The following is a 17,980-nucleotide window of genomic DNA, read 5'->3' on the forward strand; positions in this document are numbered from 1 at the left end:
AAAATTAATCTTCATATTATTCTTCCCACAATGTCTTTAAAAAATATTTTCTGATGTCCTTATCAATATTTTATAGTTTTCTGTAAAATATATAATTCGCTATATTGGTAAAAATTACTTGATTGTCATATGATAATTGATAAAATTAGCTATACTGTAAATTTTAGAAGTGTCTATATGAGCGGGAGGGGTAGGAACAGTTTGCATCCTATATTTTGAAAGGGGTAGGGAATAGGCTGTTTTAATGGGGGTAGGATAAATTTTGGGGGGATTATCAATTAAATTTTGAGATGAAAGGACAACATTTATTGCTGTAAAATTAATACTTTTATTATAGAATTATTATAATACATCTGTATATTGCAAACAATCATACACATTGTTTTCCAAATAAATCTTTCTGCTATCCTTTTAAATGTAATTTAAAAGGTTTAGATATTTCAGCAAACTTATAATGCCATAATATTTAATTCATTGTAAATAATGAAGGTTTTAATTGAATTTATCTAAAAAATAAATTTTTTATATTCACAAAATATCGATAGTTGGTAGTAGAGATAGATTAATTTAAGTTATCCTAGATAAATTCTCTGAAAAGAGTATCAATAAATTAAAAAGGTGAAAATAATAATAGAAAAACACCGCCGCCGAAGACTGCAAAATTTTTTAGTGGTGTAGGCAAAGGTTTTTGAAGGAGGTTTGCATCCAGTGAAAATCCTGTCATTTAGACGCTGAATCTACTACATATAATATTCTACTGTTTGTATTGTGCTTTAATTTTTTTATTTAACTTATGATTTAATTTTATCAATTGTTTTATAATTATATTTTACTTTTATTAAGATAAATAAATTAAAATTACTCACTTTATAAAAAATTATATTTGATATATTATATTATTTAGTAATTTTATGGATCTATTATTAATAATTATAATTCATTTCACTTTTGTCTTAAGACTTATCTTTGGCTTATATTCCATTTCTTAAAAAACATTTTTGGTTCACTTTTTTTGTATATAAATGCTTTTTTCCAAAAATATATAAATTATGATGAATAGTTTTTTAAAAAAATATAAATTTTTCTATTCTTTCTTTCAAATTATTGTTTAAGATATATGCATACATTTTTGGGGGTCAGGGAGTGGGGGGAGGACTAAGCTGAATATTTTTTATTAGCTTAAAATAATATTCACAAAAAGTGATAAATTTCTGAAAAGGGGGATATCCCCTATCCCCCCCCCCCCAGCTACGCCTATGCTTTTTATAAACAAGATTATTTTAGATATAAGATACTTTTAAGTAAAATATTTTCTCTACAATGATCTGTAAAAGTTAATGAGAAGTCTTAAATGATCTAGTGGTTAACGAATATTATTGTTTGCCCACCCAACTACTATAAAAAAAATGGATCCATCAATTAGAGTGGAAATGGAGAGTACTATACGCAATAAAACAGAAAACCATATGGGCGTAACAAGCTTCAATCCCTTTTTTTAGCTAAGATTATCCAAAATTATCTTCTTTTTCTAAAAATTACTTTCTTTTTTTAGCTATCATTATCCAAAATTATTTTATTTTTTTTAGTTAACATTTTTATAATTACGTTTGATATTTTAAAAATTAATGTTTTGAGCGGTCTTCAAATTTTTTAGGGGGCTCTAGCCCTTGCCTTTTTCCTAGTGACTTTACTGCCATATATATGTTAATAACCAGCTTAAAGATAAATTCTATAGGCGGAAAAATAAGAGCTCTTACATAGAAACCCAAAAGAATCTATTATCTAAAATATAAAAATAAAATTAATTATTCATATTTTTTGGAAACATATAGTAACAACTTTTTTTAATTAGTGTTGTAAAATAATGTAGAATAAGGTAATATAGTTATGAACGGCGTTTATTTTGTTTCAAAGGGTAACGAGTAACGTGTTTATTATTTTTTGAATAATGGTAACGAAAAACGTTACTTTAAATATTTGTAAAAAGAATTTTTTTTAAATTTTATATATAATTTAAGCTGAGTTTTTAATTCAGATCAATCACCAAAATTTTTCATTTAAATTTTATTTATTACATTTTTATAGTGCTGTAAACGTTACTATAAAAAAGAAACGCTTTACCGTTACTAGTTACATATGGAAAAAGCCTTTTCAAAAAAGGAAAGCGTGTTACCGACTTTTCAAAAAGGTAACGGCTTCTCGTTACTTAAAAAAATTAAATATATTCAAAAATAATATTTATTTTTTTTCGACAATATATAATAAAATAAAACTATACAAAAACAATATATAAGATCGTTTTATAAAAAAAAATTTCATATATATAATTATAATATAAATAAAATTATACAAAAATAATATATTATAAGATAACATCTTTATGTATCAATTTTTTATTTATTCTTACAATAATTGATGTCCAAATTTTGATCAGACAAACAAGAGCGCTTAGTGCTCACCACAGATGGTTAAATAATGGGTTGTTATATATAGTATTTTAATAATAAATAAAATCTATAATGAAATTCTCTGTAAAATTTTATTATTGGATAAATCCTAGCTACACCACTATTCCATATATATATATTATTTAAACAAAATTTTTAAATTGTTCTTTAAATTTATTAACAATTATAGTTAAATCAATAGCAATACTAAAACAAAAAATAGAAGATATTGTTTAAAAAACTCAATATAATATGAACCAAAACCAATATTTTGTTAATCTTGGGTTTTAATGTTGGTTTCCAGCCCAATACTGTAGTTTAATTTAATTGCTAATATTTATAGCTCTACCGATCCACATATTTTTCACCAATCCGATATTGCGATACTGATCCAATATTTATATTAATTTTCGCAACCCCACTTTGAACCATAATTAAGAAATCAATATTTTTTATTAAAAAAAATCAAATTATGCATTTAATTTTATTTCTTTATTTCTACAATTAAAACTATAATTAAAAACATATATTTTTATGTTGGTATGAATTATAAAATTGTATTATTTAATATATAAAATTATAATATATTAGATTTTTTAAAATAAATATTAGAGCCTCACTATTTATATCCCCTGCCTTACTGAAAGCAGACATGATTCCGTAAATAACGCATTTTGCAAAATTATCTCTGTCTTTTGTAAAATATTTCCATAATTCAGACACCATATTTAAAAAAATTCTTTTATTTAAAGTATAAATAATAAAATTGGCGTTATTATTTAAAAAGATTTAAAGTAAATAAAACTTTGTCCTTTCTATTTTTATAAAAAAAACATTTAAAATACTATATATTTATTTTAAAAAAGTAATAAAATTTATTTTCATTGTTTAAAAAAATTATTTAGAAGATATCAAATAACGTAAAATAAATATACATAGTATATAATAACAAAATAAGAAAAGTAAAAAGATCGGATCGGTTTTTTACAGGTATCGGCCCAATCCGATATTTTTGGAAAACGCTAAATATCTGTGCCTATCCGATCCGATATTTAATATCGGCACAGTCGTACTTATATTTTAATTCCATGATTAAGCTTTTCAAAATATTATGATATAATATTATTCTATTATTAAAGTAATGTTTAAATTAATGATATATTAATTCATCTTTTTTACTTATGCTTTTTTAAGTTTGAACTGCTGGATTGACATAATAATAATACTTACACTGACGATGCATTCATTAAAAGTGTACATCAATGAAAAAAAGCTGGGGCGCCATTTTGGTAACCCATATCATTATCCAAAATTTTGAACGAGAGGCCAATATATAACTCTGCTTTTACACCAATGATAAAAAATTTAGTATTTAAATGTCTAGCATCTCAATTCTAATATATGTAGGTAAAAATATGAATTCAGATTAAATTCTGATGAATTTAAAAAATTTGATGTGGATCTGATGATAATAAAATAAAGACCATTTTATTAAATTCCCCCAATTAAATTCTATGCCAGTTAAAAATGTTTAGCAGAGCAAAGGATATGTTGAGTTTTAAACGATCTTGTTTAACTGATAAAATTTTACAAATTATTGAAAAAAAACTTATCTTATAATATAATTTTAGCAGAGTTGTTAAAAGATACTTTTTAAATGGATCTAGATACAGATACAGATACATAGTCTCAAAAGTTATCTAGATACAGATACAGATACAGCGTCTAAAAAGTTATCAAGATACAGATACATTTTTTATTATGCTCTTATAGGTTTGCATAAACCTAAATTAATATTATATTGTGAAAATTCATGAAATGAGCTAAAAAATTTATTGACGCGATATTACATTTATCAGAATATAACTAAAATAATGATTTTAATATAATATATGATTAAATAATTATAAATAATTATTAGATTTCAGTAATAAAACATTTTCAAAATTTTGATCATTTAGGCATCCTCGTTTATCTGTAAAGACATTTTAAGCAACACTAAATAGTCTTTCCACAGGGGCGCTTGAAGGAATTGTAGTGTTATATTTAATAAATAACAATTTTATATCAGGGTATTCTTTAAAAATGCTAAAATCTCTACATTCATTTTTGAAAAAATTATTTAAAATTTGTTGATTATCAAAATTTAAATCATTATTAGAAATTATATCTGCTGTAGGGTACTGAAAAAAATCTGAAATTAAATTATTTGTTTTTTTTTGGCAGGTTATTTGCTTGCAGTCAGTTGATGACTTTGATAATTCACCAGCTAATCTTTGTATTAATTGTTTTCTTTTATTAAGATTTTCTTCCATTTGCAACCATGTCCAATCAAGTTTAAAAAAAGGGTGGAGCATGGTTGCTATAATATTATCATCTTCAAATAAGGTCACAATAAACCTAGAATTATTAAATATTTTTAATTTATTATATTAATTTACCTATCCTCAATCCCTTTAAGTAAGGCATCTAAGAGTGGTAAACAGAATCTCAGGTTCATTTCTTTAAAATTCTTTAATTTGATAATAAGTTGTGAAATAGTTGCACAGTAATAAGCTGTGTACATATACTTATCTCCCTGCAAAATATCAAGGGAATTAGCTATTGGCTTCATTAGCTAATTTAAAATAATGCTATATATATAAATATTATTTATAACTTACTAAACAATATTCATGAATAAAATCACATTCATTAGGTAAAAACCTAGGTAGTTTTATTCCATCACATATCTTGTCTACTTTGTCAGATTTATCTTTTATAATTTCTGACATTAATTGTAAGGCATTATAGGTGGAGTTCCATCTAGTTATATTAGGACATATAAAATAACGACCAATATATTCCTTAAAAATCTCAGATGAAATAGGAGACTTATTTTGCCTATTCCATATATTTTGGCATTTAAGTAGTGTTGTGCTATATATCTAATGAAGAAAATATTACTTATTTAATTAAAATTAGTTTTACCCTCTGATATTGTTTACACTGCATGGCTCTATTGGCATCCACAGTGGCTATAAGAATCAATGTGTGACTGGCACAACATTGGTGATGAGGTAAACTAAATGATTCTGATAATTCAGAATCCTGTGCAGTATTATAAAGATTTGATATAGAAATTGGCACAACTGCTTCATCTTCCAGATCATCAATTGATTCACTTGTATTATTTTCAATTGGCTTGAAAACTCTTTAATAAATTAAGTAATCAATCATATATTATGTTTATATTTATTTATAATAAAATAAACCTAAAACATTTTTTAAAATTTTTGGCATTATCTGTAATGGTCTTTGAAATTTTATTTTGAATGCAATAATCCTTAGCTATATCTTGTAAATTTTTTGCTATTTTATCATATGTATGACTACCAGTCATTCTTTTACAAGCCAACGCTACATTTTTTCTTTCCAAACTTATTGGATTTATATAATGAGCGGTTACTCCTATATATGAACTAGAAATTAAAATTTATTAAAATTGCTGAATTAATTATTCTTAATTAATTATTATACAAATTGAAATGTTAACTATACCGGCGATAGGCACTCCAACAATCTGCTGTTGTGCATATTAATGATGGTTCTATAAGACTTTTAATTATTTCTTTCTTTTCATTTTCCCATCTTTGGGAAATTCTACCAACAACTGTCTGTCGGCAAATTATATTTTTGTGTGGAGCCAAAGTGTTGATCATTTTTTTAAAAGAAGGATTTTCAACAATTGAAAATGGCTGCATGCCATCTATAATAAAAGCAATTATTAAATCATCTAAAGTGCCTTGAGTTAAAGTCAAAGGTCTTTTAGCAAAAATATTGATGGAGGATGAGCCTTGTCCAGTATTTTCTTTGGTAGTTTTATTTTCCTTCCCCTTTTTTATTTTTGTTAACAAGGTTGGATGTTTTCTCTTAAAATTTAAATTAGAATTTTAAATATATAATATCTATACCCTTATGTGCTTCAAGATATTGCACGTTGAAGTCTTACTGACGGATATTTTTGTATTTTTAGGTAGACACGGCAAACATTTTACCATTAGAGAATTGTTTTCTTTGTTTTGAGATATTATTTTAAAATATTCTCTATAAATTGGCCATGGTAAAGCAATAGAACTTGTTGTTGCTTCCTCTTCTTCATCGATATAGATCTAAATAAATATATAAACTTAAAAATTTAGTTATAAAATAAAATTTACCATTTCCATATTGTAATATTAAAATTTGTATGGTTTATTGATAAACTCGGACATAATATTTAAATTAATGAATATTTATATATATTTTTTATATATAAGTTTTAATATTTTATGTATATATAATTCTTTATTATAATATTAATAAATATTAATATATAATATATATATATATATATTTATTTCATAAGCTCATATGAAATAAAATAAATTTTACAGTCAAATATTTTTATTTATAATAAAAAAAGGGGTATATAAAATGTATCTGAAAAAGTATCTAAAAACAGATACAGATACCTCTAAAATAATATCTAGATACAGATACAGATATCTTTCTAAAAAATCTATCTAGATACAGATACAGATACTACATTTTTATATCTAGATACAGTATCTAGATACTTGTATCTAGATACTTTAACAACTCTGAATTTTAGTATAGTTTTATTATTATTATTATACAGTGTTGTGATGATTTAATGAAACATATTGACGATTAAATTTAAACCTATTCATAAAAAAATGATAGTATTTGCAAAAATAATTAAATTATAGACAAATAATTATTGAAATTTCTTTTATTATTTCTTTTGTTTGTTGTACATTTGTAAAGATTATAATTATATTTGCATGTGTTTAAATTAAATCGTCAATATGTTTCATTAAATCATCACAACAAAAGAAAATTTTTATATATTTTTTTGATTATTTTAAAAAACACGATACTTATTTTTGAAAGTTGAAACGTAAAACGTTCTTTTTTTAAACATAACGAGTAACATGTTTCTTTTGTGAAGTAATGTTTACAGAATTTTGGAAGAAAAAAATAATTTATATTTTATTTTATTTCTATTTTATTTTTAGGTTACTAATCTCTCTCATACAATAATCTCAAATACAACATTAATCAATCAAAATTTGATTATATAATATATTTTAAAATTAATTTTTAAAAACATTTTTTTTTAATATAAATAAATCAATTTTTTATTAAATAAAAAATTGAGATTAAATATCAAATAATTTTAAAAAATTTAATATTTACTTAATATTATTGGGAAAAAAAATTTTAAATTTTATTTTTCAATTGCAAAATTTAACAAATATATTTCCATAAGTGGGCGTTAAATGCATAAATATGAATATATCATCTTAGATACCAGAATGATTATTGGTTAGCTCTTTTTTTATATTTGGGTGTAAATACATGTGAAAAACCTAAAATTTTTTAAAAATATAGGTTTCTTTGACATTTAAATAATGCGTAGGTTTAGAATCGAAAAATAATAGAAAATTTGCAAGGCACATATTGTTGGCGTTATTGATCAAAATTTCTTCATTTTTGGTTTATAGGTGTACATTTAGGTGCTAAGCATTATCCTAAAAAATTTGACAATATTTGATTTGACTGAATGTCAAGCATAAAACCGACCAATTATTAAAAATTCGATAGACCGAATTTGTAGTAATATTAATTAAAAACTGTTCATTTTTGTTTTATTTAGACCCATGGTTCCTGATCTCCTGCTTAAGCCTACCTAAGCATCTTGGGCAGATTAATTATATTTCTAAAACAAACAGCACAACTTCATTGAGAATATCCCGAAAAGCCTTCATTTTTCTTAAACAAACATCAAAATTCTGATTAGCTTAAACAACTTTTAAAAAAATAGAGGATTTCCCATAAAATAAATTTCAATCTAAACATCAAAACAGCTATTCATCAGTGGCATCACTAGCGCTTAAAATCTCGGAGATCTCAAAATTTTTTTTATTTTTAAATATCTAATTTTTTTTTAGCTAACATATTCAAAATGGCCTTTTTTAATGTATTTATAAAATAAAAATTTTTAGGTTTATCAAATTTATCAAGAGGTTTGAACCTATGTGCTCTCCCCTAGTGACGTACTGCCTTTCGTCTTCCTATCTTAAGAGATTCCATGGCATCAGACGATGCAAATAGCCAGGAAAGTTTAATTTTTCAGGGATATTCTCTAAACCTATATCAGAGACCTTCAGAGTATCATTCGGCCCGGCCCGGATTTAAAAATTTTAGGCCCGGCACGGATATTTAAAAAAAAATTTGAACCCGGCCCGGATTTTTTTTTTAAAAAATTTTTAGGCCCGGCTCGGAATTTTTTGAAATTATATTCGACCTGGTATATACAAAAAATTCACCTATTTGATATTTTATCATATTTTTCGGCGAGTATTTTTTTTTTATTCTAAACAGATACTTAGTATATTACAAATTGATACTATAAAAAATTTGTGTAAATAATGTTAATGAGAAAAAATTAAAGAATATCCTAATTTTTAAAGGAAAGTTTAATATGTTAAGAGTTACTTGGTTATAGTGTTTTTAATATTTATTTTAAATTAAAGTTGTTTTTTATAATTTAAATTTTAATATAAATATTAGACGATATTAGTTGAATTGATATGTTTAATTTTATATTATGCAATATTTTTTTTTGTAAAAAAAATCAGATGATATAGATTAATGACGATATTTAGTTGAGAAAATTGTATTTTTTTAAAAAGCCAGACATGGAAATTAATCGGTTTGACTAAACTACAAAGGCCTAGGTAAACTGCAAATTTTTTAAGCAAAAATTTTTGGGAAGTGAGATTTATTTTCTCACGATACAAATAACTTATAAAAATTAAAATTATTCGATATATTCAATAAAAAAAGGAATATACATTAATTGTATTTCCTTTTATCTTAATAAATAGTTTAAATCCTTTTAATATAATTATATTAAAAATATATTTTTTTTTTTTAAATTTAATTAAGAATTTTTTTTTTTTGAGATGAGATGAGATACTTTTATTAATAACAAATTTCACAAATTTTATATTTACGAATTATAATTAAAAAAAATATACATAAAAATAACTAATAATATATTAAAAATGAATTAAAAAATATGTACGCATAAAAGAGAAATGAGATAAAAAAAATAATAAAATTTAAAAAAAGGGTACAAATCACCCTAGAGAAGAGTGAATGCTTAAAAAATTGAAGGTAAAATCCTTCATTGGGTTCCCCTGAGATCTGCCTCATTTTTTTCCTATAGTTTTGATGAAATTGAGAGCATCACCCGAACGTGCCTAGGGTATTGGTAACGATTGGGATGAACACAGTATTAGTGAGGCAAGCATATTTGTTTTTTTTAGGATTTCGGCCTTTTCGATGGCAGAAAATGAGAGGTTGGACTTGGCGGCAAAATCGACACAGGTTTAGTCCCAAGCTAGGGGGAGATTATTAGTCCACAGGGAATGAGAGATATGCCATCAGGGCTATGGCGATTTCGTTTGAGAGGCCCACTGGTTCGAGGGTGGATGGAATATTAACTTTTTACGAGCAGCTTTCAATTTCACATAGTTTAAAAAAAAATATCATAAAATAGAAAAGCAATTTATAATTAATATTAAACGCCAACTTGCGGATAAAATATTATTGCTATTTAAAATGAATTTATAATTATTTTTTAATATTATTAATTTTAATATTTGGTATACTTTCTTTTTATATTCTTTCTTATTTGTAGCTTAAAATCTTTTTTTCTACTTCCATTCTAAATTTTCTTTTATAGAATTCAATTTTATTTTTTTTCTTGAAATACTAAAAATAAAATGCAAAACAAAAATTCCATAAATTAAAACTTTCAAATTTCATTTAATTTTAAACCTTGTTCTTATATTTTTGGTTTCCTAACTTTTTTAAAACCTAAATTTTTAAAATTAAAAATTATTATCTTTATTTATTTTTTTTCATCAAAATAAATAATAATAATCTTTTAACAAAAAACTACAATTCCTCACTCCTCACGGATAGTAAACCAACCTACCCGTCGGATAAGATAAGTCGCCTCTAAATTTTCGACTGATTCCACGCTTTCAGGTTTCATATCTGCCGTCAAGATGTCGGTGTCCGTGTCCCAGTCTTTCGGATTATGGTCATCATTCATCTTCACCGGTTGCCCCCAACTTCCACTTCCCGCCTAGGTCATCTCGCGTCCATATTGGTGTCCACTCTCGTATACTCGACGTTCCCTGCTGTCTGGCCATTGTTCCTTTGTCCAAAGCTGGGCCTCCGATCATGCTCCGTTCGTTCACCGCTGCAGTTGGCCTTTGCGGACATTTATCCATCAAATGTCCCTCTTTTCCACATCGAAAACATATGCGCCGGTATTCTAAAATCATAGGTATAAAACGATACATACTCTATATATTTCGTTTCTCTTATATATTCAATAATTCGAACCTATAAACAATTTCTCTTTAAATATATTAAAAACGAACTCTCCTTATTTATCTAATAAAAAAAAATTATACTTATCTAATAATATATATAAAAAAATAAATCTAAATTGAAAAAGATTTTTACCCTTTATAATTTAAAAATTTACTAGAACACACTTTTTTTTTAATTCAAACGAAACAAAATTTTTTAAAAAGACTTTTTCTCCCATTCCTTTTATACTTTTCTTTACCCAAACTATCGTTTCATCTTTTTTTTTAACTCCAATCTAATTTTAATTTAACATTTCTTCTTTTTCCCAATAATTCTCTTATTCCTAATGATTTATTACTCCTTTTAACTTTTATCCTTTACCAAACCTAAAATTTTCTAAATTATCATCTACATTTTTTTTCTTCTAAAAATCTAATTTTATCTTAAAATAACGACGTTACTCTTAACTTTAGCTTTCCCATTTATTTAACTTAATCCTACATTTTATCTTGTCAATATCTATTTTTCATCATACGTCTTTATTTAAATTCTCCCCTCCACCTATCGCGAACATCTCCCAAACATATTTAACTAAATGTATTATTGTTCCTTCAACTAAAATCCTTTTCCATTTTAATTATTCACAAATACATTTACGAATAATATTTCCTTTCAGATTATAATAAACAAACACTATTTTCCCCGCCAACTTTATTAAATAAACTTATTCCGGCTTTCAATTGCGCTAAACAATTTTATTAAAAAGCAAAAAAAAACATTAATACTAGGAAAATACGAGGCCAACGGATAATCTGTTCTCCCCTATTGCTTCCCTTTAAGATAAGCTATTATATTAATACAGGCAAATGGATAATACTCTCCCCTCCAACAATATAATTTACTACTTTAACACATACACATGTATATATTTTTTTTATTTCATTATTCTTTTTTTTTATGCCTTCACTCCCTGCCTAGCATTCTTAAATTATTGACTCCTTTATCTTGCAATCCCTGCAGACGTTTCGGGCTCGATCCGTCTGCGGAGCTGATCCCTGTTTTCCGTCGGCAACTTCCCATATATTCCAAAATCACCCCGGGCTCCCATTTCCGGTTACTTCCAAATATTCTCGCCCATACTGCTTGCCCTACCGTTAATTTCGCCTCATTCTCGGTCTCGAACCGTTTCTTTCCCTGACTTGTCGGTTTCGGCGAATCCAACTAAATTCTAGTTCTTCGTCCTAAAAACTTTTCCGATGGGTATGGCTCCTCCTCTTTTTTTTTGACTTTTGTTATAATACGCCACTGCTACCCACATCTCTCCGCCCCCATCCTTTGACTTACTCAACCAGTTCTTGACCACAACCATCCTCTCCGCTTGTCCATTTGAACTCGGATGATACGGCGGCGCTAAGATGTGTTTCGCTCCAGTTTCCACACAAAAGGCTTTGAATTGTTTATTAATAAAAGTAGGACCTCCATCCGATACTACCATCATAGCGACCCCACATTTGGCCCATAGATTTTTCAATATTTTTATTACTACTTGAATTGTTAATCCTTTTCCTCATAATCTACCACCTGTATATATATATATATTTTTTATTCTCGAAGTCGAAAAAGTCCAAGTGAATGCGTTCCCAAGGCTGAGTTGTTTTCGGCCACCCACCGTCCCCATTGTTTCATCCACTCCATTCCTTGATGCCCAGCATGAATCATCGCTATTACTGCTTACCTTAACTTGGACGGTATGACACTCCGACTTCCTCGCAATTCATCTATTATTGCCAACTCCTTTTGCATATATATTTAAAAGTCTTGTCTCCATCTTGCCACGGTTTCCGTCCCTTAAGGCACGCTTTGACTCGTCTCAATTCTCGTTCTTTTAAAGTCACCCTTTTAATTTCTTCCCATGTCACTGGCCCGCCAATTAGTCCTTGCTCATTTTCTTCCTCAAATTCCTCTTGTCCTTTCTCCCCGAAATCTTCCCCGGCACCAGATCTGGATAAAACATCCGGTAAATAGTTTTCTCTCCTTCGACGACATGGACGTCAAAACTGCCCTATAATATTAAAGACAATGTTAAAAATAAATGCAAAATATATAAATATTCACGAAAAAAGATAAGTTATAAATTGGGGGGAATATATTTTGTATATAAATGATGTTTTATGATTCTAATAATTATAAATTAATCATTTAATTTCTAAATTTAATTAGTTTCTCAATTTGATTCTATTTGAATTAAATAATTTTTAAAAACCGGGATAAATGTATATACAAACGTCTTTTTGAAACATTTTTACACAGAATTTTATTGTTCCATATATAAAAATAATGGTGAAAAAAAATAAATGTAAATATCTGTATCGAAATGATGACGTCTGAAATAAATATCGGATGGATGAAAGTATTGTGCATTCAGCCCTATTTAAGAGGATCGCGTATATTGAATTTTTTTTAAAATGAAATATTTGATTAAATTTAAAATTTTTTTAATCAATAATGATTGTAGTAGTAGTAATCAAAAATAATCTTAAAAAATATAAAAACAGAACATGTTTTTAGAAAAAAAACAGTTTTTTTTTCCATGTTAGGATACTTCACTCTTTTATTCTTAACTTGTTATTTTGGTTATTATATCCAAATTGCTTATTCTACATTAAAAACGGCTCGTTTTGAGCCGATTTTTCAAAACGGTTAACTTAATATTTTAGGCAGAAATACATTGCTTAAGGCACGAGATTTTGATAATGTGTCTAAACCTTTGTTCTAAGAGCAAAATCTTCAGGCTTGCGTAATATTTTTCTGGATGAAATTTTGAGTTAGCCGTCGTTTAACAAGACTATTCTACATACCAATCAGGTTGATAAAAATATTGATTAGAGCTGTGCCGCAGGTTTTTCACCGATCCAATCCGATATTTCCAGTTATTACTAAATACCGGTCCGATACTTCTTAAATGTTATTTACCATCTACCTTTTAGTTTTAATCAATGTCTCACAAAAATATCAATATTATCAATTTTAAAAAAATATATATATTTTTTTAGCCAAAATATTATCACCTAAGCCTCGAAATTTCGCCAATAGAAGTCCAAACCTTTCTCCCCATCTGTGGGCAAAATCTATAAGCTTGAGTAATTTACTTATGGCCATATTTATGAGTTAACCGCTTTTTAAAAATTGAATAAAGGCGACTCGTCATTTTAATTCCTTTCATGAATTTATTATCATTTGAAAAAAATTATAAATATACAATCATAAAATAACCCAAAAAAATAAAATAATATGAGCCATTTAATATTGACAAGCCCTACTATTGATTATGTTTTTATCTCACTGGATTTCACAACCTTTTCAATGGCTCTGTTTAATTACTTTGAAAACCCAGTGAGACCTATCTGTGACTGGATTTATCATACAATAACTGAGGTTAACTAAACTTAGACGTTTACAAAGGCTTCACCAAATGTCAACATCATATAGTATCAGAATGATTTATTAATTTTAAGAATTCCTTATAACTATTCTCATAGACTTTTTATACACATATATTGATTAATCAAAATGAATAGGACAATAAAATAAAAAAGCCTTCATTTTTGAATGATCAAATTAAACCTGCTATTATTACCTATGTATCATTGAAAATTATATTATATTTTATTGAAAAAATATTTTACTTAAAAGAATGGTGATTATTTAATTTAAGTATATAATTAATCTATTTGTTTCTAACTAGAAGATAATATCAAAAATGGTTACTATAATTTATTTTGCATTATTTTTAATGCAAGTTACTTCTATAAGGTTTCTTAAAGTAAAATATTTATAAAAAATCGTGACCAAATAAAATGTTTTGGTTAATAAGTAGTTAAGTATTGCAAAGTCTTTGGGAGTGGCTTAAAAAATAGATAGTAAAAAAAGAAATTAAGTGTTTTTTCAAAATCTCAATAATTATAAATAATTTATAAACTTAGTATTAACATTTTTTGATTCCTTTTAATAAGTTATATATGATTCTGCATTCATTTTTTATATATAAAACTTCTTTGAGAGGGGGTGTGTAGTTAAAATAATTTTTTAAAAATTTTACTATGTTGCATTATTTGAGAAAAACATTTTCTAACTCATCTTATGAAGCTAAATAAGATTCTGTAATAATATAATTTAAATTAAGCTTCTTTGATAGGGGACACATAGTTTTCAGGGACACGTATTTTAGTCATGCCCAAATTTTTAACAAGTCTATGATTATTACCAAATTCTACCTGATATCTTATTTCATTTTGTCTTCATTGTTGGTGTTTTCTTTTTTTAAGAATTATATTATATGGCTATTTATTAAGCAACAAATAGCATTGACAATAAATCAAAGCTCAAAAAAGCTGTTATAAAATTAATATAATAAATTATTAGTGGCTCTTAAAATTAGCTCTTTATATATTTTATTGTTTTATGCAGAAATTCGTAATACAGTATTTTATTGAAATCAATTCTAAATGATATAAGTTGAGTGAATAATAATACATTGTTTTTATAGAGGATTCAGTATAATTCATGGTTGGGAGTAGCATCTTTTTTAGCTAATAAGATCTTGTAGCTAATTATTTTTTGTTAAATATGTTTGTTCATAAATTTAAATGGTCATTTAAACTTTGTATTTAATTATAATTTTAAAAGGATAATTTATTAACTTGCTGATATTTTTTCAAGATTTTCAATTTCTTTGTGATAATTTTTCATAATTTCTTGATTAACTTTAAGTTTTTCATTTAATTCTTTAATCTCAAAATTTATTTTAGATTGAGCTTTGTTTATTGCTTGTAATACTTGTTCCTTTTTGTTTTCAAAATTGGTGGCATGTTTGGCTATTGCCAAATATTCGCTTTTATTTTTTGTTAATAATTTGTACATAATTGTTGTTGGTTCTTGAAATACCAATTCATCATAGAATTCAGAAACAACATTACTAGGTTTAGAATCTGTATTTGATAATTGTATACCACTAAAATTTGATTCAATTGAAGTATTGTGTGAAGAATGAGGTGGAAACAATTTTAATATATGATATATTGTGATTGGTTTTTCTTGAGGATCTATGAAAAATATTTTTATAGCAATTTCGAACTCTCCCCAACCAGTTTCAGTAATTTCGTAGGGAGGTTCCGTTAAAATACGATTTTGATTTGCCCCATAGCTCTCATGTAATTTAAAATGAATTTTTTTGATAAACAGTGATAATTCTTCTTCTTTATATGGTCTTAGATACACAGACCATTTATGAGTATGGTTATCTTCTTCCCTTTTATAACCAAAATATTCTGCCACGTTACCGTATACTATAGGCTTTATAATGGTTTCCCCTTTCATTCTAGATCCTAAAGATAGAGATTGCGAGTTTTCCATAATTTTTATATGAATGTATGAAAAATTAAAATAAACATATGATTTATAATGGGTAAAATAAATAAGGAATGATTTCCATTATTTTTGAGAAATAATATATCGTGTGGATCAAAAAATTAGGCAAATAAAATTGTTTTATGGTTTACACAATGATCAAATTTCATATTTAAATATGATTTTTTATTCTTCGTACTATTTTTTCATATTAAATAACTATTATTTTATATTTCCTTATATAAGGAACTTTATATTTTTACTATTTTTATGTAACTACTAACTGTAACTAGTTATGTTTCAAAAGTAACTTTAACAACCCTAAATATAATCCTCTGCCATAAGTAAAAACCTTCGCGAGGCTCCCCAGAATTTTTTCTGATTAGGCGGCCAACGACTTTAAAAAAGTTTTTAATCAAATCATATGTAGTTAAGGTGGAGCAATGATGGGTATGAATATGTAATTTGAGGAATCAACACTGTATTTGCTGATCTTAAAATTTTGAGCTCTGTTCAGATCGTCCTTGTTAAAATTGGAGGGAGAGTTAGTGTCCAGACAAGAGAAATCCCATATTAAAAACTTTCCTTGAGACCATGGAATACGTGTGACCCCATCAGGACGCCTACTATCTGAAAATAAGCCAGAAGACTTTTATCACAACATATTTAAAATCAAATTAATTATTTGAATTTATTATTTAGATTTATACATAAATATTTTTAAAAGTAGTTTGTTACTTTTGGCAGTTACATTTCAAAAAAACTAGTTACAGTTACTAGTTACAATTTTTTTAATATAACTAGTTGCAGTTATTCTTAGTAAAAATGTAAAAGTAACTCGTTAATTTAACAACACTAATAATATTGAATAAATTTTTGTGGGAATAGGGAGAAAGGGTATAGAAGATGTTGATTAGCTTATCTATGGGAATAGGCGAATTTCTTAATATATACTTAACACCCCCACCCCCTGTTATGAAATCTTAAGGAATTATTATTTTTATTTCTTCTATCGATTTTTGGGATTGTTATTATTTTTTATGTTCTTTTATCGATTTTTTTGAATTGTGACTATTTTTTTTGACCAATTCTTGGAATTTGTATTTTTTGAAATAGATTTTTTTTTGTTTTTTTTTCGGATTTGATAGAGGAAAAAGAAAAAGCAAAAGATATATTTTATTGTCAAGATGGAAAGGATCGATGCGAAGATAAAATAGAGAGTAATAAAATAAATTATATACAAGACAATCTAAAGCGCAACAGTAATAATAATAGCCAGGAACGATATAGGGACAATTATCCTTACCAGACAAGACTAGATAATAGATTTATTAGATATAATTTTTATAACAACTCGAATGGAAGGCATAATAATGATAACCCGATGTACAATTATAATAATAATGATAACAAATATAATAATAATGTTAACAATATAGTAATAATGATATCAAATACTATCGATATAATTGGTACGATAACAATGAATACTAGTAGATAGCCCGTCAAAAATGACTGGGAATGAGAATTTTCTTCTTATATTTATGCTAGATGTTACCTGTTATTTGAAAATTATATCCAATTTTATTCATTTTACCCCCTCCCCATTTCAGGCCAGGTTCAATCCATTAAAACTAAGACAAACTCATATGGTTTGAGTAAGAATAAATTTAAAACTTTTACTTGTT

General features: G+C 26.1%; 1 protein-coding gene and 1 long non-coding RNA gene across 2 annotated transcripts; both read right to left on the reverse strand.

Moving 5' to 3' along the window:
* Nucleotides 1-9,511: 9,511 nt before the first annotated feature.
* LOC135931196 (uncharacterized) lies at nt 9,512-12,942 on the reverse strand. Its single transcript, XR_010572968.1, has 3 exons — nt 11,883-12,942; nt 10,501-10,845; nt 9,512-10,017 (listed from the first exon to the last, which is right to left on the reverse strand). It is a non-coding gene; the product is annotated as an uncharacterized LOC135931196 (long non-coding RNA).
* A 2,398-nt stretch (nt 12,943-15,340) lies between these two features.
* LOC135931861 (YEATS domain-containing protein 4-like) lies at nt 15,341-16,307 on the reverse strand. Its single transcript, XM_065469166.1, has one exon. The coding sequence runs from the start codon at nt 16,296-16,298 to the stop codon at nt 15,582-15,584; it is 717 nt and encodes a 238-aa protein (XP_065325238.1). The 5' UTR covers nt 16,299-16,307; the 3' UTR covers nt 15,341-15,581.
* Between the last annotated feature and the right edge of the window lie 1,673 nt (nt 16,308-17,980).

This window comes from Gordionus sp. m RMFG-2023, chromosome 1 (genome assembly GCF_954871325.1).
Source record: "Gordionus sp. m RMFG-2023 chromosome 1, tfGorSpeb1-WG-v2, whole genome shotgun sequence".
Taxonomy (NCBI): Eukaryota; Metazoa; Nematomorpha; class Gordioida; order Chordodea; family Parachordodidae; genus Gordionus; species Gordionus sp. m RMFG-2023.